At 37.0% G+C, this 23,476-nt stretch overlaps 1 protein-coding gene across 9 annotated transcripts in view; it reads left to right on the top strand.

The window, feature by feature from the left end:
• The window catches only part of IFT88 (intraflagellar transport 88), a 132,378-nt gene that overhangs the window by 11,879 nt on the left and 97,023 nt on the right, over positions 1-23,476 (top strand). For 7 of the 9 annotated variants that reach the window (XR_004428874.1, XR_004428875.1, XM_033177023.1 and 4 more), the window contains 10 exons: positions 2,842-2,904; positions 10,381-10,437; positions 11,524-11,577; positions 12,167-12,230; positions 12,876-12,945; positions 16,899-16,989; positions 17,763-17,867; positions 19,719-19,821; positions 20,377-20,491; positions 22,637-22,865. Coding sequence is in view for 7 of the 9 variants with exons in the window: in XM_033177023.1 (XP_033032914.1) it covers positions 2,842-2,904; positions 10,381-10,437; positions 11,524-11,577; positions 12,167-12,230; positions 12,876-12,945; positions 16,899-16,989; positions 17,763-17,867; positions 19,719-19,821; positions 20,377-20,491; positions 22,637-22,865 (951 nt within the window). In the remaining 2 variants the exon portion in view is untranslated. The remainder of the gene's footprint in view (positions 1-2,841; positions 2,905-10,380; positions 10,438-11,523; positions 11,578-12,166; positions 12,231-12,875; positions 12,946-16,898; positions 16,990-17,762; positions 17,868-19,718; positions 19,822-20,376; positions 20,492-22,636; positions 22,866-23,476) is intronic. The other 2 variants (XM_033177026.1, XM_033177029.1) reach the window with 1 other exon arrangement.

Genomic DNA, 23,476 nt, shown 5'->3' with positions numbered 1-23,476 from the left:
TACTCCTCGAGAAGAGCAACTCCAAGACACATAATTGTCAGATTCACCAAAGTTGAAATGACAGAAAAAATGTTAAGGGCAGCCAGAGAGAAAGGTGGGGTTACCCACAAAGGGAAGCCCATCAGACTAATAGCAGATCTCTTGGCAGAAACTCTCCAAGCCAGAAGAGAGTGGGGGCCAATACTCAACATTCTTAAAGAAAAAAATTTTCAACCCAGCATTTCATATCCAGCCAAACTAAGTTTCATAAATGAAGGAGAAATAAAATCCTTTACAGACAAACAAATGCTTAGAGATTTTGTCAGCACCAGGCCTGCCCTACAAGAGCTCCTGAAGGAAGCACTAAACGTGGAAAGGAACAACCAGTACCAGCCATTGCAAAAACATGCCAAACGTAAAAACCATCAATGCTGGGAAGAAACTGCATCAACTAACGAGCAAAATAAGCAGCTAACATCATAATGACAGGATCAGGTTCACACATAACAATATTAACCTTAAATGTAAATGGCCTAAATGGTCCAATTAAAAGACATAGACTGGCAAATTGGATAGAGTCAAGACCCATCAATTTGCTGTATCCAGGAGACCCATCTCACGTGCAGAGACACATTTTTTTTTTTTTTTGAGACAGAGTCTCTGTTGCCCAGGCTGGAGTGCAGTGGTGAAACCTCTGCTCACTGCAAGCTCCGCCTCCCGGGTTCACGCCATTCTCCTGCCTCAGTCTCCCCAGTAGCTGTGACTACAGGCACCCGCTACTGTAGTCACAGTAGCCCGGCTAATTTTTTGTATTTTTAGTGGAGATGGGGTTTCACCGTGTTAGTCAGGATGGTTTCGATGTCCAGACCTCGTGATCCACCCACCTCAGCCTCCCAAAGTGCTGGGATTACAGGCGTGAGCCACCGCCCTGGCCCGAAGATTATCATTTTTAAAGCATCAGGGAGACTTCCTACCTCCTCAGGTTGTTGCATTGTGGCTGCATAATTTAATGTGAAGTGAATAATCAGAATATCAGACCCAAAAATAAATTAAGACAGTGAAGTAAAAATAATTTTTGACTTATGCTTGGTTTTCTTTGATCTTAACTATAATAATAACAAGTTCAATAAATAAATGAATTACTTGAAGCAGTGGCTTAAGATACTCATAGAAGATGCCATTTGTTAACAAAGTGACAAAAAGTTCCAAAAGTTGTATAAGTTTGGTGTAATTGGAGAATTTGTTGACTGGCCTTTTTAGTTTGTCATTTAGTTAGGATTTACTGAGCTGATTAACCAAATTTTACTAATAATTTAGGAATCTTAAGGGAAATTTTTTTACCCAAAGATCTGCTAAAGTAGAAGTATAATAAATTATGTTGAAGATTACCTTTGGATTTATACTTCATTCAAAAGTCTTTAGTTTCTATGGGTAAGTGAGAATCATGTAATTTTGTGTAGTTGATATGGAAGGTTACAAAGGTAATTTAGGCCGGGCACAGTGGCTTATGCCTGTAATCCCGTTAGGAGGCTCAGGGATGGATCACTTGAGCTCAGTTTGAGACCAGCCTGGGTAACATGGCAAACTCCTGTCTCTTAAAAAATACAAAAATTAGCAGGTTGTGGTAGTGTGTGCCTGTGGTCCCAGCTCCTAGGGAGACTGAGGTGGGACAATCACCTGAGCCTGGGAAGTTGAGGCTGCAGTGAGCTGTGATTGCACTACTGTACTCCAGCCTGGCGGTTGAAGTGAGACCCTGTCTCAAAAAAAAAAAAAAAAAAAAGATAATTTAAAGTAAAAATTAAAGAAGAAGGCTTGTAGCATCCTGGTAATATAAACATTTTATTTTGATTATTTTCAAATTTTTAAAAAAGTTAATTGATAGTGACTTTATTTTTTATGAATTGTTTATTTTTAAAATACTGGACAAGTATATTTTTGTGGGAAGTAGATTGAAGTATATCAGAGGCAAGGATGAGAGGATGAGAACTGCATTTAATGTGTCTGAAGGGTTAAAGCCAGCGTATGTGTTAGAGAAGAGGAAGTAGGAAATAAAGGATGGCTGGAAGACTGGCTGTTGGTGAGACTGGGTTCTTTTGAGAGACTATGAAAATGGTATTTTCTTAGGAAACACAGGAACCCTTATATCCTGCCCTTAATATTCTTTTCCTCAAATTTCCTGAAGGGAATGTAAGTACAGTTCAGGAATCAGCAAAGCCAGATAACATTTTATTTCTACTGAGACGTTATTCCAAATGGTAGTGCAGGTTGGACTTGTTGAGCGCTCCCCATTTGCTTAGATTAGCTCCAGTCTGCGTCTCAGACTTGACCTCTCCAGTGAGATGAAAAATCCTTTTCATTTGGGCAGATGGAAGTGGCACCAAAGAGAGTGTCCCCTGCTTGTACAAAGTATGGCCTTTTTTATCCTGAGGCTTTATCAGGTAGGGCGGGAGAAAAAGAGAAAGACACGGGGGTGGGGGAGAGAGAAGGAGAGAGAAAGAGAGATGTAAATCTCAATTCTAAGCTACCAGGAAAGAAGAAACAGAAGAAAGGCCCCATCCTTGTATACTTGATCTTTCAACCCAGCATTGTGATACCACTCATAAAAACTGTAGCCAATAAAATGTCCATAAAATTGACTAACATGACCAGTACTCCTCATTCTAGGAGAGGAAGGAGGTTTGCTATTCTGGGTAGTGTGAAGTGGGGATATTTGAGGTAAGAGTCCGTTCGTCCCTACTTAGGTGTCAACAGTTGGGATAAAATGAATTATAGAGGCTCTTGGGTACCAAACAGGAGTTTAAAGTTATTTTTTCCCCCAATTCTTACTCTGTGTTGAATGTGAAATTTGCCTTTTCATTTTAGGAATTGGAGAATGATGCAGCTTTTCAGCAAGCTGTGAGGACTAGTCATGGCAGAAGACCTCCAGTAAGTGAAAAAACATTTTTTTTAATTGTAGTAAAAAACACATAACATGAAATTTACCAAATTAACCATTCTTACCTGTATATTCCTGTAGTGTTAAAGATTATAACCATCATTAAGTTTAGATGGTAGTGAAACAGATCTTCAGAAGGTTTTCATCTTGTATATCTGAAACTCTGTATCTATTAAACAAAAACTTCCCATTTTCTCCTACTTCCAAAGCCCCTGTAACTACCATTCTACTTTCTATTTCTATGAATTTGACTAATTTAGATACCTTACATAAGTGGAATCTCAGAGTATTTGTCTTTTTGTGACTGGCTTATTCACTTAGTATAATGTCCTCAAGGTTCATCCATGTTGTAGCATGTGACAAAAGCTCCTTCCTTTTTAAGTCTGAATAGTATTCGATTGTATGTTTATACCACATTTTGTTTATTCATTCATCTGTCAATGAACACTTGTCCATTTTTGTCATTCAGTTGTAGGAGTTCTCTATATATTCTGGATATTAATGTCTTATCAGATATACGATTTGCAAATATTTTCTTTCATTTTGTAGATGGCTTTTAACACTGATGTGTCCTTTGATACACCAAAGTTTTTTAGTTTGATATAGTGCCAGTTGTCCATCTTTACTTTTGTTGCTTGTGCTTTTGGTGTCATATTCAAGAGATCATTGCCAAGAATAATGTCATGAAGCTTTTCCCCTATGTTTTCTTCTAGCATTTTTGTAGTTTTAGGTCTTACATTTAGATCTTTAATCCATTTTGTGTTAATTTTTATATATGGTATAAGATAAAGGTCCAACTTCATTCTTTTGCATATTGATATTTAGTTCTCCCAACACTATTTGCTGTGCAGACTGTCCCTTCCCTATTGAATAGTCTTGGCACCATTGTTGAAGATCATTTGACCATATATGTAAGGGTTTGTTTCTGGGCTTTCTATGCTGTTCTATTGGTCTGTTTGTCTGTCTTTATGCCAGTAACCACACTGTTTTGATTACTGTAGCTTTGTAATATGTTTTAAAATCAGGAAATGGGAACTTTCAAACTTTGTTCTTTTTTTTCACAATTGTTTTAGCTACTTGGGGTCCCTTGGTACTCCATATTAATTTTGGGATGAATCTCTATTTCTGTAAAAAAAAAGTCATTGGGATGATAAGGATTTGATAAGATTATATTGAATTAACTGGGTAGTATGGACATCTTAACAATACTAAGTCTTTCAGTCTATGAACCCATGAACACAGGATGCCTTTCCATTTGTTTATGTGTTCTTTAATTCATCAATGTTTTGTAGTTTTCAGTGTATCTAGTAAGTGAATTTTAAAGTATTTGAGATCAAAGGATTTCTTATGTTATTGAAAATGTAAACATTATTTTTATTAGGCATCAGAATATTGTTTACCTAAAACATTCATTGTTTTAAAAATATTTGCTTTTCTAATTTTTAAAGTAGCATAAATATTGATCCCTCAAAACATTGGGGCTTAATTTACCCTTCCTTGTATTAATATTAATTAATACTCTTATGAATTAATTTTCTACCAGTACATGAATTGCTAGAGTAGTTTTTTTCAGTGTTAGTATTAAGGTTTTTGTATATGTCATACAAAGCATAGACATCTGCCTTTCACAGTGCATGAAATCTGCCAAGCTTTGTTTGTAGTTGAAAATAAACAAGGTTGACACTAAATAGTGAAGCAGAAAAAGTTATATCCCTAATGTTCTATATCTAATATTCCTTTATTGAATGCTGCTTCTCCCTATCCATCTAATACTATATAGCAGTGGCTTTCAGCTGGGGGCACTTGTGCCCGCCCCCCCCCCCCCCCACCAGGGACATTTGGCAATGCTTGGAGAGATATTTTAGGTTGTCACAACTTGAGTGGGTGCTACTGGCACCTAGTGGGTAGCAGCCAGAGGTGCTGCTAACCATTCTACAATGCATAGGCCAGCCCCTAGTAATAAAGAAATATCCAGCCCAAACTCCTCTGCTTTAGATGAAGTGTCCTTCTGCTATTATCTTCCCTCACTTTGTCATGTTCTCCCTTCCTCCCTGTCCTACGTACTTTAGCAAAAATAAATCATTGTGAATAGCTTGCCCATCTCATATAGGGTAAATGCATTTAGTGTGGTTCCTTGCAATAAGTTTGGCTAAACCACTGCACAGGTAGAGGACACAGTCAGTCCTCCATAAGACCACTCCCACTTCTGACACCAACTGCAAGTTCATGGTTCCCAGAACCATCCTCAGGCTTGATAATTCTCTGGAAAGACTCAAAGAACTCACTGAAATCTCCTACACTTACAGTTTAATCATGGGAAGGATACAAATTAAAATCCACCAAGGGAAGAGATGCATAGAGCAGGGCCTAGGAGTGGTCCAAACAGAGAGCTTCTGATTATCCTCTCCCTGTGGAGCAAGACATGGCAGTGCCTTTTCCTAACCACAGTGTGACAGTACTTGAAGAGTATTGCCAACCAGGGAATCCTACCCTAGACTTTGGCATTCAGAGTTTTTACTAAGGCTTGATCACATACCGCCCACCAGGCCAACCTTTAGTCTCTAGCCCCGGAGGTTCGGGCTAATAACTCCAGAAGCTGATGTGTCCCAAAGCTCCCATTGTGAATCACATTGATAGACTGACCAGGGGCCAAAGCCAGGGCAGACAAAGACACTCCTGTCAGGCAGAGCATTTCAGGGGTGTAGAAATCATCTCTTAGGAGCCAACAAAAAAGGCCACACCTCTCTTTGAGTAAAGTTAATTCTTCAGTACACATTCTAAAACCCATATTTTATTTATTTAATTTTTTTACAACCCATATTTTAATTTTGAAGTTACCTTCATTATGGGAAGAAAAACCATAGGCTCTGAGTCCTTCCACTAGGCTAGTGATTAGACTGTAAGCTTTTCAAAGAGGCAGATTATCTTATTCATCATTCTTTTCCTTGTCTACTTAAGTGTTCCATACATCTTTATTGACTAACTTAGTAAATCAGTGAACTTTGTCTTCAATTAAGTGATTTCAGGGATCACATAGCAGGTGATAATTTTGCCAGGTGGCCCTTCCAAAGATCTTTAGAAATGACTTTGGAGATTCTTATTTTATAGATGAGGAAACTGAAGCCTAGAAAAGCCAAGGTCTCATAGCTGTCTGTAATTGGGATAGAGTGTGGGTCATTTGATCTTCTGTTGAATGATACTTTCTTTTTTTTTCTTTTTTGAGACGGAGTCTCGCTCTGTCGCCCAGGCTGGAGTGCAGTGGCCAGAGCTCAGCTCACTGCAAGCTCCGCCTCCCGGGTTTACACCATTCTCCTGCCTCAGCCTCTGGAGTAGCTGGAACTACAGGCGCCCGCCACCTTGCCCGGCTAGTTTTTTGTATTTTTTTAGTAGAGATGGGGTTTCACTGTGTTAGCCAGGATGATCTCGATCTCATGACCTCGTGATCCGCCCGTCTCGGCCTCCCAAAGTGCTGGGATTACAGGCTTGAGTCACCGCGCCCAGCCGAATGATATTTTCATCACATCCGACTTACTATATTAAATGGGAAAAAGTTTTATACTTTTCATATGAAAAATCTTACAGGTTCACTAAAGAGGACAAAATTCTAGGTTGCTCCTAAGGAGCTTACAATCCTCAGAAGGAAAATTAAATGGACACACTTAGATATTACAAGGCATGAAGTAATAAATTATAATAAAAGAGTAAAAATTGCTATGAAATTTCAAAGAGAGGTCATTTACCATTAGTTGGGAAAATCAGAAGAGGTTGCTTAGAAGATAAATTAAGAGTTGATTATTACAGGATATGTAGAACTGAGATTGACCTTGAGATACAGGAGAAAAGGGCATTGCAGGTAAGGGTACAAGGTGAATGAGGGAAGCGAGTGTAGGAGCTGCCCAATGCTGACAACAAAACTCAAAAACGAGATTTAGTCGTTAGGTAGTAGTTAAAAAAAATAATGGTTGGCCGGGCGCGGTGGCTCAAGCCTGTAATCCCAGCACTTTGGGAGGCCGAGTCGGGTGGATCACGAGGTCAGGAGATCGAGACCATCCTGGCTAACACGGTGAAACCCCGTCTCTACTAAAAAATACAAAAAACTAGCCGGGCGAGGTGGTGGGCGCCTGTAGTCCCAGCTGCTCGGGAGGCTGAGGCAGGAGAATGGCGTGAACCCGGGAGGCGGAGCTTGCAGTGAGCCGAGATCCGGCCACAGCACTCCAGCCTGGGCGACAGAGCGAGACTCCGTCTCAAAAAAAAAAAAAAAAAAAAAAAAAAAAAAAATAATGGTCTTCCCCTCAGTTTGTTCTCACGGAAGAAGTTGCGGAGACCCATATGCTTCCTTTTCAGTTTTTTCTAAGACCTGGAGCCAATCTTATTCAAGCATGAGTTTAAGCCTTGAAACATGTATACAATTAAAATACCTTTCGATGTCTAAAGTTCACCTAACAACTTTATATCTTATCACCTGTAATTCAGGCATTTGTTTTCCTACAGAATTAACATATATGTATGTTTTTTCCCATATTTTGCCTCTAATTACATTATCATTATGATTCAGTTCAAAACATTTTCTAATTTCCATGGGTATTTCTTCTTTGACCTGTAGGTTTTTTAGAAGTGTATTTCTTAATTTCCAAACATATTAAATTTTTCTAGTTATCTCTGTGTTACTGATTTCTAGTTTTATTCTTAGATAGAGAACATAATCTGTATGCTTTCAATGTTTTGAAATTTGTTAATGTCCCAAATGCATTCTTAAAGAATATATGTTCTACAATGGGTACAGTGTAATATGTCAATTAGGTAAAGTGTGTTAATGGTTTTGTTAAGATGTTCAGTATTTTTATTGATTTTTTGTTTGCCTACTGTAGTCTTTCTTTTCTTTTTTCTTTTTCCTTTCCTTTCCTTCTTTTCTTTTCTTTTTTTTCTTTCTTTTCTTTTCTTTCACCAAGTCTTACTCTCTTTCCCAGGCTGGAGTACAGTGGTGTGATCTTGGCTCACTGCAACCTCCACCTCCTGGGTTCAAGCGATTCTCATGCCTCAGCCTCCTGAGTAGCTGAGACTACAGGCGTGAGCCACCATACCTGGCTAATTTTTATATTTTTAGTAAAGACGGGGTTTCACCATGTTCATGTTAGTCAGGCTGGTCTCGAATTCCTGACCTCAGGTGATCCACCCACCTCAGTCTCCCAAAGTGCTGGGATTACGGGTGCAAGCCACTGTGCCTGGCCTACTGGTTCTATTTTTAATGAGAAAGTGTGATCAATTCTTGCACTGTGGTTGTGAGTTTGTATTTTTTTTAGGTTTTTGCTTTATATATGTGGAACAAAGATATTTAGAATTGCTATATTTTCATAGTAACTGAGCCTTTTATTGTTATGAAGTATGCCTCTATCTCTAGTAATGCCTTTTGTCTGTTTGTAAGATACTAATATGTTGTTATAGCTATACAAGCTCTTTGTCTAGCATTTTTATTGTATGTCTTTCCTGTCTTTTTACTTCCAACTTTTCCATATCAATTTATTTAAAATGTAATTCTTATTAGCAGCATGTGATTGGTTTTTGTTTTTTTAATAGTCTGACGATCTTATTTTAGTTAAGTATTTATTCCACTTACATTTGATGAAGTTACTGATTAACATTTGCTATGTTACTATTTGCTTTTGTTTTTTCCTGGCTCTTGTATATTTCATTTTCTCTCCTTACTTGCTTTCTTTTTTGCTTGTTTTTTATTATGCCATTTCCTTTTTCTGTTATCTTAGTAGTTTACATTCTCTGACTATCCTTTTAGTGCTTCCCTAAATATTATGATACTCATCTTTAACTTTTTAAAGTCTAATATAAATTAATAGTTTCACTACTGCCTGGACAGTGCCAGGATTTTACATTATTTTTAATTTTTCAGTTCTAGAATTTCCACATATTCCTTTTTTATAGTTTTTAGTTCATTTTCAGTTGCTGATATTGCTAATATTTTAATTCATTGATCATGTTAAGCATCGTTATATTAAAGTCTATGTCTGATATTTCCATTATATGTATCCACTTCTGAGTTTCTTTCTATTCTTTTGTTTATCTTGGCTTTTGGTTAGGTAGTCTTGCCTCTTATATGTCTGGTTGGTTTTAATTGTGAGACATTATAAATGAAAAATTTTGGAGACACTTTATGGCTCTGTGTCTGCACTACTCAGTATGAGAGACAATAGCCACATGAAACTATTTACATTTAAATTATTTAAAACTAAAATAAATTATTTAAAACTAAAAACTGCTTACGTTTCATATGTTCATCAGCCTTGTGTGGCCAATGGGTGTCTTGTCAGAAAGGGCAGATACAGAACTTTTCCATCACTACAGAAAGTTTATTGGATAGAATAGTGCTAGAGGATCTTATCTTTCACTGGAGAGAATTTGCTTTTACTTATGGTACTAGCAACAGTAGGAATCCGGGATCACCTTAATCCAGTTGGGTTTGAGATGATTCTGAATTGGATGTCAGCCCTTATGAGGGTTAGTATACTGTGATTTACCTTTTAATCTTAGGGTGTAGCCTTTTGAGATCACAGTCTAAAGCCCAGAGGATTGCCAAGGCTGTGTTCTTGGCAGGCCCTCCTCTCCAGTGTTTATCCCCTCAGGCTGTGAGTCTCAAAAGCTTTGCCCAGTGTCTCAGATTTGCCGCTGGAATTAACAGATGCATCTAGAAGGAAAGCAGGCCTAAATGTGGACTCACCTCTCTAGCCTTCCCGTCTCTTCTTAATTTTCAGACCTTGTAATTCTTCGCTGTCTTGATGGTTCTCTAATATACTCACACTTAAAAAAAAATATTTTGACCCTATGTATATTTTTTAATAGTTCTTAGTGAGGTTTTAAAAAACAGTCCATCATAGCCGAAAGTAGAATTCCTCCGTGAGTGATATTTAATAAATATTTCTAACAATTCTGCCTAACAACTAACATTTTTAGTATACTTTCACTGATGTGCTCCTGTTTGATTCTAACTACAATTTTGTGATCCGTATGCTTTGTTTTCTTATTTGAAAGATGAGAAAACTGTAGGTTCAAAGAGATTAAATAAAGGTAGCTGTTATAGAGATAGCTGAGATTCAAACTGAAGTTCTCAGACCCCAGATCTTGTGTCTACTGTTTGGCCTAGTGGCTAGCAGTAGTAATTACGCAGTAAAGTGTTTAATTCATGATGGTTGTAAGCATGAAAACAAATCTTTCTTATTGGCACCTCAGATCATTCAAAAGTCCCCTTTCTCTTTTAAAATGAATTCCAGAATGAGTCTCCTTCTCACATACTTAAAATACCTGAGCTCCCTAATATTTAAGATAATTTAAAAGAAATCATTCTAAGTATTATAGAAATATTTCTTTATTGTTGAGTCTATATTTTCTATTTCTTTTCCAGTTTTCTATTATATAGCTCAGTCTGAATCCTGTTAACTATGTTCTTTTTCCTCCCCAAGATAACTGCTAAAATATCAAGCACGGCAGTTACTAGACCTATAGCTACTGGATATGGGGTAGGTTTTTGTAAGCTGAAAATATTAAGATGCTTTTTCTCATACAATAGTTCACTTTAGGCAGTTCTGGATAATTTTATTATATTTTAGGTCATAACCCAGATATATTTTCCATTTTGGATACTTACGAACATTATACAAGTCTAGTTTGATTAATAAATTTGAATATTCTAGTCATTTTGATTTGTAAGTATTGGAAAATATTTTATTACCTTTTTCCATTTGTAAACCCTGTGTTCGTTGACTTCCTTTCATTTTCTACATGATACAACCAAGTCTCATGTATTCCATTCATATATTTTATGTAAAGTTAAATTTTATATAAATGTAATAGTGTGTATAATTGGGAAACATTTATTAATTAACAAATATAAAATTTAAGAAAAGTGTTTCAGAAGTGTATATTTGGGTCTTAGAAGCCTTTGGAGGAAAGATATATCAAACTCTATAAAAGTAATAAACTTTTTAATCTTGCCCAAATTACCTGTAATTTGGATGTTTTAGCTTATATGAAATAACGGAGGAATGAGAAAAATGGAAAAATTAGGTGGAATAGCTTTTCTTAGTCAAAAAAATGTCTTCAGAACCTAGAGGTCCAGGGCACTTGCTTTCATAATGTTCCTTTATATGAGTGAAGAAAGTAGCCTTCTACGTAATATAACCATGTGTCATATGAAACATGCTCTTATTAGTTAGCCTGAGTGTATATTACTCATAAATTTGATTTTTGGGGGTGTTGCAGAATAAGAGCAAACTTTTTCCATGAAGGGCTAGATATTTTAGGCTTTGCAGATCGTATGGTCTCTGTTGCTGCTATCCAACTCTGCATTTGTATAGCAAAAGCAGCCATAGGCAGTGTGCAAAGGAATGGGGCATTGCTATATTCCAGTAAAACTTTATTGACAAAGGCTATGTGTTGTAGTTTGCTGATCCCTGTTTTATAGTTTTACCCTGTACCCTCAGGAGGTAAAAGTAATAAATTACGTTTATTTGCCGATAGAATGAAGAAAACTTCTATAACTTGGTTTAAAAATTTAAGGTAGATATTTTTAGGAATCTTTTTAACTTAACTTTTCTGTTTACTAGTCCAAGACATCTCTGGCATCATCAATAGGAAGACCAATGACAGGGGCTATTCAGGTATCTCTATTTGCATGCTTGTTCATTTTGTGCCTTTTTTGTGACTTGGAATTTACTACCAAAGTTTTTTTACTTTGTTATTTTAAAATGTTAAGATATTACTTACATAGTGACCCAGATTCTTTAAATTGTGGGCTAAAGTGTAGACTGTTGTAAATCTTGGAAGGCAAGGTCTCTTTAGATTTATTTACTCACGTATCAAATGAATCCCTATTGGGGAGTGGACATAGAACTGATCATTGCTTATATGATGTATTCTGGGGCCCGTTTTTCCTGTGCTACCATTTACAACAATTTCTGTGGTTTCTCTCATAGGCATGTAACAGACCAACCAAAAGTAAGAGAGTAGCTGGCTAACAAGCTGATTAACTTTTTTTAGAATTCTAGGCCAGTTAGATCAAAGAATTGAAATTCTAAAGGGGAGAAAGGACAGGATTGATACATGAGGAGGTAGAAGTAAGGAATAAACGTATAGTGATTAAAAATTAGCATTTTAAAAATGGGTCTATATTAAGTATGTGTAATGTGCAGAACTGTACATAGGAGATAGATCTTATTTAAGAATGAATGATTCCCATTCTCTTTAAAGGATGGAGTTACTAGACCCATGACAGCAGTGAGAGCAGCTGGTTTTACCAAAACAGCTTTGAGAGGTTTGTTACACTATCTCTACTAATAATCTTTTTTGGATCTTTTAATCTTTTATCATTTTGTGATATAAATATTAATGCCATTTTAAATAAAATCTAACAATGCCATTGATTATAAGATGCACTGATATTTTAGGTACCATTAAGAAAGGAAAGGGATAATGAAAACCTTCTACATATCTGTTGGGGTGGTAATTAAACCATGGTGTAATTTGTCAAAATGTATTGAAATAATATGTAGAAAGTTAAATGATAATTTAAAAATAAAATTGTAACAAAAATGAATGTTTAGTATGCCAATAAGGAAACTAAAAAGCCAATGCCAGGTTATAAGACGCGTGCCTGATGATTTAGGGTTGATAATAGGGATGGGTCACTGTGGAAGAGAAAGTGAATGCTGAGAATATTTTATTTTTGTTTTTAAGTTTAATACATGTGTTATTTACATAGCTTTGTGTATGTTAAAAATCTTACCAATTTCCCAGTATGTTTATATAGATACAATGTTATCTCTGTTTAATAAATAGGTAATTGAAACCATTTAATAAAGAGGTAAATGAAATAGCTTATGTAGAGTTTTATATTTTCATATTTTTTTCGATTTTGCTGGGTTACAAATAGAATATTAACTCTTGAATTGTGTCTCAGGCTCTGCATTTGACCCCCTTGGTCAGTCAAGGGGCCCTGCTCCCCCTTTGGAAGCCAAGAAAAAAGATAGGTATGTAAGTCCTTATGTTGTTGTTTGTTATGGTTGCTGCATATTTTTAATTTTTATTTTCCAAATACATAATTTTTTTTTTTTTTTGAGATGATGTCTCACTCTGTTGCCCAGGCTGGAGTTGCAGTGATGTGATCTTGGCTCACTACAACCTTCACCTCCCAGGTTCAAGTGATTCTCCTGCCTCAGCTTCCTGAGTAGCTGGGATTACAGGTGCCCACGACTATGTCCAGATAATTTTTGTATTTTTGGTAGAGATGAGGTTTTGCCATGTTGACCAGGCTGGTCTCAAACTCCCAATCTCAAATGATCTGCCAACCTCAGCCTACCAAAGTGTTGGCCTTACAGGCGCGAACCCCCGCACCAGCCCAAATACGTAATTCTTAATCTTTAGAAAGTTTGTGTCAGCAGAGTAGTAAACAAAAAACCATCCCTAGTTGCCAGAACTAACAAAATTAAGAATAGCCATATGTATTCTGTGCAATTTTATTGTGATATTATTTGACTTGACGATATGGTCTAACTTTTTATCAGGGCCAGTATTGAGTCTCTTGACAGCCAAATGGGATTGTAAATGTTATAAGATATGATTATTTTGAGAGGACATTTCAAGGGAAAAAATTAAGAGAACACATATGAAATTACTTTGTCATATTATTGAAAATTTTAATTTTTTATAGAACAAACTTAATTTTGTGCTAGCAGCTGGACAGTAGCCAAAAAGGTATGTTATACATTTAATTATGTACATCTGCTGGTATCTAAGAACCTTAATGTATACATTTTACAAATAGTAATAAAAGCTAACATTAACTGAGTCTTTGCTGTGTGCCAGGCACCTTTCCAAGTACCTTCCCTATGAAAACAGAGCTATTACTCTCACTAGTTCATAAAGAGGAGGACTGAAGCCCAACTGTCTTAACTTTCTAAAGCTAATAAATGACAAGGCTGAGATTCAAACCCAGTTTTTCTAGTTCCAGCACAAGCTCTGGAACTAGAACTGGAATTAATCACTATACTGTTTTGCTTCTATAGAATATATCTTTTTAAATTGTAATTCTTTTTTTTTTTGTTTCTTTTTTTTAAATTTAAATTGTAATTCTTAAACCCAATATTTAGGCTTTTGTGTAAATTACATAATTTCCATTTTTGACTAACAAGGAACCTCTATAGAAAATCACTTTATCTTAATTAATGACAGCATATTTGCTAATAAAAGCATTTTTTATTTAAATATTATGTCATTTATGGTCCTTTCAGCTGCTGATAACAGAAAACATGTTTTTTGTTTTTTTTTTAAAAAGAGACCAGGTGTGGTGGCTTACACTTGTAATCCTAGCACTGTGGGAGGCTGAGGCGGACGGATCAGGAGGTCAGGAGATTGAGAATATCCTGGCTAACATGGTGAAACCCCATCTCTAATAAAAATACAAAAAATTAGCCCGGTGCAGTGGCGGGCGCTTGTAGTCCCAGCTACTCAGGAGGCTGAGGCAGGAGAATGGCGTGAACCTGGGAGGCAGAGCTTGCAGTGAGCCGAGATCGCACCCCTGCACTCCAGCCTGGGCGACACAGCAAGACTCCATCTAAATTAAAAAAAGAAAAAGAAAAAAAAAAAAGAACACAGCCCAAGCGTGGTGGCTCATGCCTATAATCTCAGTCTTTTGGGAGGCCAAGGTGAGAGGATCACTTGAGCCCAGGAGTTCAAGACTAGCCTGGGCAGCACAGCAAGACCCCATCTGTACAAAAAATTAAAAAATTAGCTAGGTATGGTAGCACACACCTGTAGTTCCAGCTACTCGGAAGGCTGAGGTGGGAGGATGGCTTGAGCCCAGGAGGTGGTGACTGCGGTAAGCTGTGATCACACCACTGCACCCCAGCCTGGGCAACAGAGCAAGACCCTGTCTCAAAGAAAGATGTAAAAAAAAGTCGTATACATAATTAACAAGAAAATTTATGATCTTACATAGTAGGAAGTTCTGGGGTGATTAATTTACCTGCTCAGTAACGTCACCCCTGGCCCAGCTTCTCGTTGTTCCCTTGGCTTTCCCCAAGCGCCTGCTGATCATTGTGCTGCCAGGAGAGTGTTGAGAGTTCGAAATCTCCGTGTAACTAATGGAGTCTAGAGGCAGAACATTCCTAGTCGTAGGTCTCTTAAAAAGCCAAGAAGATCTTTCTAGCAGCCCTCTACCTGAAACAGATATGCCTTCATTTCTCAGCATGGAATACATCAAATGCTCGTGGCTGAACCAAACACTTGACAAAGAGAATGCGATTCTCTTGACTTCCTTAGATTCTGCATGCAAAGAAGAGGGGCGGCTGGCGGGCTCTGTGTGGGTAGGTAGCCAACAGTGCCTGAATATAGATTGCATTTTTTTTGCATTTGATAGGGACTGGGTAAGTTACTTTCAGTGTCTTCATAAAGTTCTCTTACAGATTTTTAACTTTAAAATTTTATGTTGATATTTTGAATTTAAGCAACATTTAAGACATACATTAAAGTGTTTCAGACAACTAGAAAATAGAATTCTATACTTCCTGTAACCTTCATAAGACTACCATCTATTATGCGTATTGCTCAGTTAGAACAGATCTTTCTAAACTAATAAACTTGGTAGTCTTAGTCCCAGGTTTACCCAAAGAATATAATTTTATAGAGAAAGTTATGCTGTTCAGTTTATTCCTGTATACGTTTATAAAGTCCGTTTGTAGAGAATTAAGAGAACTACTGTCTCTTCTAATATAGCCGTAGTAAAATTTTATTTAGGCGTTGATGTGTGTTCAGAGTATTGTCATATTTTGCCGAAAGAAAGTGGTAGCAAAACAACATTAATGTTATTTTGACAGGTAACCGATTTGGGAATACTTGATTTGCTATTAACAGAGCCAGGATTTTGACGCTTCTTCACCTCATTAGAAACTTTCTCTATGGCCAGGCATGGTGGGGCACGCCTACAGTGTCAACTACTCAGGAGGCTGAGACAGAAAGATCGCTTAAGCCCAAGAGTTCAAGCCGTAGCACATTATGATTGTGCCTGTGAATAGCCACTGTATTCCAGCCTTGGCAACATAGCAAGAACCTGTCTTTTTATTTTTATTTATTTATTTATTTATTTTTTTGAGACAGAGTCTTGCTCTGTCACCCTGGCTGGAGTATGGAGTGCAGTGGCGCAATATCGCTCACTGCAACCTCTGCCTCCCAGGTTCAAGTAATATTCTCCTGCCTTAGCCTCCCAAGTAGCTGGGATTATAGGTGCCTGCCACAACACCCGGCTAATTTTTGTGTTTTTTAGTAGAGACAGGGTTTCACCATGTTGGCCAGGATGGTGTCAAACTCCTGACCTCAAGTGATCCACCCGCCTCAGCCTCCCAAATTGCTGGGATTACAGGCAGGAGCCGCCACGCCCAGCCATGTTACCTATCTTGACTGTTGTTGTTATTTTACTGTTATGAATAATTACATGGTGTAGTTGTTAAAAACAGTACAACATTTGCTCTTTAATACCATGTATACATTTGTCTTATGTATAACCTATTCTTAAAGTTTAAATGCACATCATTCAATGTTGAAAGTAAATTAGGCTGGTGTCGTGGCTCAAACCTGTAATCCCAGCACTTTGGGAGGCTGAGGAGGGAGGATTGCTTGAGGCCTGGAGTTTAAGACCAGCCTCCTTGGACAAGATGAGGAGACTCTGTCTCTACAAAAAACAAAAACAAAATTATTCATGTATGCTGGCATGCACCTGTAGTCCTAGCTACTTGAGAGGCTGAGGTGGGAGGAGATCAGCTGAACCCAGGAGTCAAGACTTCAGGCTGCAGTGAGATATGATTGTGCCACTGCACTCCAGCCTGGGCAACCAAGTGAGACCTTGTTTGTAAAATAAAATAAAATAAATTTTAGTATAGATTGTTAGAGGTTGAATGATTTAAATTGTACCTGCTTTTGTCTTTAATAGCCCAGAAGAAAAAATAAAGCAATTAGAGAAGGAAGTAAATGAGTTGGTAGAAGAAAGCTGTATTGCCAGTAGTTGTGGAGACTTAAAATTGGTAAGTTCATAAACAAGATTCAAGATTATGAAGCATTTATAGATGTATGTCTGCTTTTATACATACACCATATGTACAGACAAATATTTTTGTTTGCCATTGACTGGTCTTAGGATAAGAAGCAATTATTTTGAGAACCAGGAATTGTAACTCAGTTTCATAAATTTGAATGTCAAAATAATTGGCTGATTTTGTAATTTTTGACATTGATCTTTTCAGTAGGGAAAAAATTGTAATGTGTTGGTACACTTAACTTGGCAGCCAGGTGGACTGTTGGATTAGACAGCAATGTGCTGCTGAAAGGTATAGCTACCAGAAGCCACCCACAGTGTCAAGGGCTGTTTTCTTCTTGAAGCCTCACTACTGTTGAATATTTTTTCCTAAGTAAACTAAAAAATTATAGTTTGCTTTTTGGGAATCCAACATTGCTTTTTAAATATCAATCTTTTCTTTTAATTTGCTTTGTTCATATTACTTTGATTGTCATATCATATAATTTCCATTAGTTATTGGATTAATGAATACCATTAGAAAGAAGTGTTCACTTTAAAAAGCTACTTTTATTACTCATAGAACTGGTGCTTTTTTTTTGTCATTTTGGAAAAAAAAAAAAGGCCCTTTCCAAGGGAAGTTTCTGGTGAGAGCACAGAGGGGTGTCCTGAGGAATCTGAGGATAGAAAATGAATTCATCCAGCCTTTATGTAGATATTTTTCAAATGCATAAAAGTTGATGAACACTTAAAGGAAGTTACAAGGTGTAAATCTGATTTCAGGCCTTAGAAAAAGCAAAAGATGCGGGAAGAAAAGAGAGAGTCCTGGTGAGACAGCGAGAACAAGTTACAACTCCAGAAAATATCAATTTGGATTTAACTTACTCAGTAGGTATTGAAATATAACACAATTTTTAAATAAAATTTTGACTACGGTTAATGGGTTCCAGAGTCTTTTTTCTTTTATTTTTGAAATCTTACTGGTCTTCAGGTGCTCAGAATTAGATTAATAATAATCTTTACTTCATGAAACACTCTTTGTTTTGTGCAAAGAGCTCTTTTATTTATTTAACTAGTTATTTTGGGCTGGGTGCAGTGGCTCACACCTGTAATCCTAACACTTCGGGAGGTGAAGGTGGGAGAATTACTTGAGCTCAGAAGTTTGCGACCAGCCTGGGCAACAGAGTGAGACCTTGTCTCTGCTTATTAAAAAATATGTATATATTTTGATAACTTAGTAAGTACCTGTAAACCTACCATCCAGTGGCTCTGTTTGAAGAGCACTAATTTTTTTGCTCTATCAAGGTGGTTATTTTGATGAGATTGTAATGTAGACTTTTCGGTCAGTGATTTTCAAGAACTTCAAACTAGGCATATAAGATAATGTTCTATGAGGGTAGTGGGGAAAAAAATCTAATGCCTCTAATTTCTAGCAACATTTATTTAATTCTGAAGAGACATCTCCTTAATGTTTGCACTTCTGTTTGAAAGGGCGTATTTTCGGCCGGGCGCGGTGGCTCAAGCCTGTAATCCCAGCACTTTGGGAGGCCGAGACGGGCGGATCACGAGGTCAGGAGATCGAGACCATCCTGGCTAATACGGTGAAACCCCGTCTCTACTAAAAAATACAAAAAACTAGCCGGGCGACGAGGCGGGCGCCTGTAGTCCCAGCTACTCGGGAGGCTGAGACAGGAGAATGGCGTGAACCCGGGAGGCGGAGCTTGCAGTGAGCTGAGAGCCGGCCACTGCACTCCAGCCTGGGTGGCAGAGCAAGACTCCGTCTCAAAAAAAAAAAAAGAAAGGGCGTATTTTCAGTGGGTAAAGTTTTCGTATACTAAACACATAGGAAAAAAGGGCGTTTGAAATTTTGAAATGTTAGATGCTTATTGTTTATAGCTGATATTCTTAAGATTCCAGGAAATCTTTCAGAGATAATTTATGATCATCATTTTTTACCTTTAGGAACATAATTTACTGTAAGTTAATTACTTAAATTGTAATTTAGTATATAGAGCTTACTATACAAATTCTTCTGATAGACTTTAAGGTTTAAGATATTTCCACATGGCCGGGCGCGGTGGCTCAAGCCTGTAATCCCAGCACTTTGGGAGGCCGAGACGGGCGGATCACGAGGTCAGGAGATCGAGACCATCCTGGCTAATACGGCGAAACCCCGTCTCTACTAAAAAATACAAAAAACTAGCCGGGCGACGAGGCGGGCGCCTGTAGTCCCAGCTACTCGGGAGGCTGAGACAGGAGAATGGCGTGAACCCGGGAGGCGGAGCTTGCAGTGAGCTGAGAGCCGGCCACTGCACTCCAGCCTGGGCGGCAGAGCAAGACTCCGTCTCAAAAAAAAAAAAAAAAAGATATTTCCACATGTTTAATTTATGTTTACAAAGAGAATTTAGTTCATGATCTTGCTTATTTCTTTGATCACCAGCAGCATTAATGATACATATTATTTTTTATAGGTCTTTCAGAGATTAATAGATGGCAAATGCTACTAAATTAAATAGAATACATAGAAAGTTAAGGTGAAATTTAGAAGACAGCTCTTCCTTTCTTAGTGTTCATTTGTAATGCAAGATAATTCTTTTGTTTACTTAATTTCATAATTGGCTGAGTATCTTGATATAAGTAGCTAACTTTGTTATACAATTTTAATCTCTAGAAAGATTATAGGTGAAAGGGGCCTAAAGTGGTCCTTATGTGTCTTTTCTATAATATTTTCTTCCTTAGGTTCTTTTCAATTTGGCCAGTCAGTATTCAGTTAATGAAATGTATGCCGAAGCACTTAACACATATCAAGTTATAGTGAAAAATAAGATGTTTAGCAATGCAGGTAGGTGTCCCTAATCTGTTTTCCAGTAGATGTAATTCTTTCATAGCATTAATGCATGTCTCCTCATATGCTTCCTTAAAATGAAATGATCTGTGCTCTCAACAAATCAGTATTTATGATAGGGGTATCCTGCTTAAACATGCTATTTGTATAAAAATCCTTACAGATGAAGAAATATAGTTAATATGAGGTATACTGCCTAATATTAAACAAACAAATGTACCCTGTTATCACAAGTAGAATGAGCCATGGCATCCTCATAGAATGTGCTTTAAGTTCCATATTTTCTTAGAAGAATACACAATAATGTAAAGCACAATAATGTAAATCAGTTGTTTTCTAGCCATAGTTTCAGGAATCTATCTGTCTTAAGTTTCATTCTTCACAGGATATAAGTTTGAAAGGTATAACTGTTTTAAAGTTAGAATTTTAGATAATGTCTGAGACTTCATAACTGAGAAATGCTTCAGAGAATATGAATTAAAAGTCATCTAAAATATCAGAAAGAGTGGAAAGATGAGAATATTATACATTCATTAAATTTTTTTAAATTAGGAATATTGAAAATGAACATGGGAAATATCTATTTAAAGCAAAGAAATTATTCCAAAGCCATTAAATTCTACCGAATGGCATTAGACCAAGTTCCAAGTGTCAATAAGCAAATGAGGTAAGTTTATAACAGTAGATAATAATTGTAAAATATAAGTGTTTTTCTAAAACAAGATAACTCTTCTGACCTGTTTTCAGTGGGTTGAACATTTTGAAGTGTTTGTACGTGAGATTTATATGTGTAGTATTTTGATCTATTCCCTTCTTACTACTTGTACACATTTTTGTGATGACAAGTTAAAGGTTAAAGCATTGCATGTGATCATATGAAATAAAACTAAGCTAAGTGACCAATAAAGGGGTTAACCCTGAAGGCCATTACTACCCTTATATAACTTACTGCGGACACAAAATCATAAGAGCAGTCCTCCAGAACGTATCAAACATATCAATACAAGGCTAGAAATTAAGCCCCCCTTACGTTCTTGCTGTAGCTTGAGAATGAAATAGTGAGAGAAAAGGATTACTTCTCAGTCTTAGAAGAGGGGGAAGCTGGGATATTTTCTATTCTTATGATATTCAGGAGGAGAAACAGCAAGTTCTCTTATGGTCTAGAGATAACTGTGGGGACCTAGGAAGTTTCCAGGATATTTACTGATCATAATTTCCCCTAGGCATGGTACAGTTTCTCTGTGAAAGTTAATTTATTTGCAATACCACGTTTTACGATCATTTGTTTTTGAATTTTACGTAATATCTCATTATCATTAGCAAATATTATCTAATTTACAGAACACCATGCCCTTTAAGTACTTTTAAGCCAGGTGAGACCAGGGATTCGAGCATTTTAGAAAAAAAATAGTATTGAGTAACATATATTAAGTGCTTCATAATCAACAATCAAGACAATGGGTGTTATAATAATTCAGTGGGAGAAATAATTATTGAGAGCAAGAATGGTCAAGAAAGGCTTTATGAAGGCGGCATACTTGATATTGGCTATTTAGGAGGAGAGAAGGGATAACATCTGAGAAAAAGGCCAGGAAGTAATAGTCTTTATGATCAGAGAATTATGAATAAACTAATTGAGTTGAAATAGAGGGATTATATTGAAGAGTGTTTAGAAATAAGATGGGATCACATCCGTTAGAATGGCTCCAATCAAAGAAACGATAACAAGTTTTGGTGAATATTTAGAGAAATTAGAAACCTAATTCACTGGAGATGTCAAATGGTACAGCTACTTCGGAAAATAGGCAGTTAGCTAAAAAAGTTAAACACAAATTTACCATGTGACCAGCAATTCTGCTTTTAGGTACATACCCAAGAGAAATGAAAATATAGATTGTCACAAAGGCTTTTACACAAACGTTCATAACAAATTATTCATAACAGCCAAAAAGTAGAAACAAGACAAATGTCTACCGAGTAGGTAATGTATAAATAAAATACGGTGTGTATTCATACTATGAAATGCTGTTTGACAAAAAAAGGAATGAAGTACTGATACATGCTACAAAATGGAAGAATCTCAAAAAATTATGCCAAGTGAAAGAAGCAAGACAAAATATCACAAATTGTATGATTCCATTTATATACAATGTCTAGAAGAGACAGAGAGACAGAAAATAGACTAATGGGCCGGGCACGGTGCCTCATGCCTGTAATCCCAGCACTTTGGGAAGCCGAGGTGAGCGAATCACCTGAGGTGGGGAGTTCCAGACCGGCCTGACCAATATGATGAAACCCCGTCTCTACTAAAAATACAAAAATTATCTGTGCGTGGTGGCATGTGCCTGTAATCCCAGCTACTCAGGAGGCTGAGGCGGGAGAATTGCTTGAACCCAGGATTTGGAGGTTTCAGTGAGCAGAGATCATGCCACTGCATTCCAGCCTGAGTGACACAGGGAGACCCTGTCTTAAAAAAAAAAAAAAAAAGACGAATGGTTACCTAGGGCTGGGGATAAGAATGGGGAATGACTGTTAATGGGCACAGGTTTTATTTTTAGGGTAATGGAAACAAATTAAAATAGAGATGTGGTTATAGTTCCACAACTATATAAATACAGCAATAATTATTGAATCATATACTTAAAATGAGTGAACTTTATGGTATGTATATAAAGCTTTTATCAGTAATGCTTTAACAAAACAAAAAAGAAGTAAAGTGGGAGAGGAAAAAAGAAAGCTCTTTGTGGAATGACTTGAATGCCATACTAAAGAGTTAAAAATTTTAAAGCTAATCCATGTCTTTTTCTTTTAGGATTAAAATAATGCAGAACATTGGAGTTACATTTATTCAGGCTGGTCAGTATTCGGATGCTATTAATTCATATGAGCACATAATGAGCATGGCACCAAATCTGAAGGCAGGCTACAACCTCACTATCTGTTATTTTGCTGTTGGAGACCGAGAAAAAATGAAGAAAGCATTCCAAAAGTTGATTGCTGTTCCATTAGAAATTGATGAAGATAAATATATTTCACCAAGCGTGAGTAGGAAAAAGACATTTCTGTAGCCACTTTCCAGTTATCTGTGCTTTTCTGTTTTCAGAATGAGAAAGCTGGAAAAGATGACTTCTTGGGTTTCTCCCAGGCCCGTACCAATGCGTTTTATTATTGATGTATTTCATGTGTTATTTAAATTGGGTTGAGAATGAGACTCTATTGAAATGGGGTAGAGATTATGGTTAAAACAGACTACAATTTTAGTTAAAAAAATCATTAAAAAAGAAGATTCCATGTCATGCATTAAGCATATCTTTTTTTTTTTTTTTTTTTTTTTTTGAGACAGAGAGCCTGCCTTCCAGGCTGGAGTGCAGTGGGGCCATCTCAGTTCACTGCAATCTCTGCCTCCCAGGCTCCGGCAATTCTCATGCCTCAGCCTCCTGAGTAGCTGGGATTACAGGTATGTGCCACCATGCCTGGCTAAGTTTTTTATTTTTAGTAGAGAAGAGGTTTTGCCATGTTGCCCAGGCTGGTCTAGAACTCCTGGCTTCATGTGATCCACCTGCCTCCACTTCCCAAAGTGCTGGGATTACAGGTGTGAGGCCGGCCAAGGGTAATATCTTGACCAAGAAACCTCCAAATCCTTATTTCACCT

The sequence above is a fragment of the Trachypithecus francoisi genome, unplaced genomic scaffold (assembly GCF_009764315.1).
Source record: "Trachypithecus francoisi isolate TF-2019V2 unplaced genomic scaffold, Tfra_2.0 Lachesis_group18, whole genome shotgun sequence".
NCBI lineage: Eukaryota > Metazoa > Chordata > Mammalia > Primates > Cercopithecidae > Trachypithecus > Trachypithecus francoisi.
Note: the sequence above shows the minus strand (reverse complement) of the source record. Positions and strands in the feature narration are given on the sequence as shown.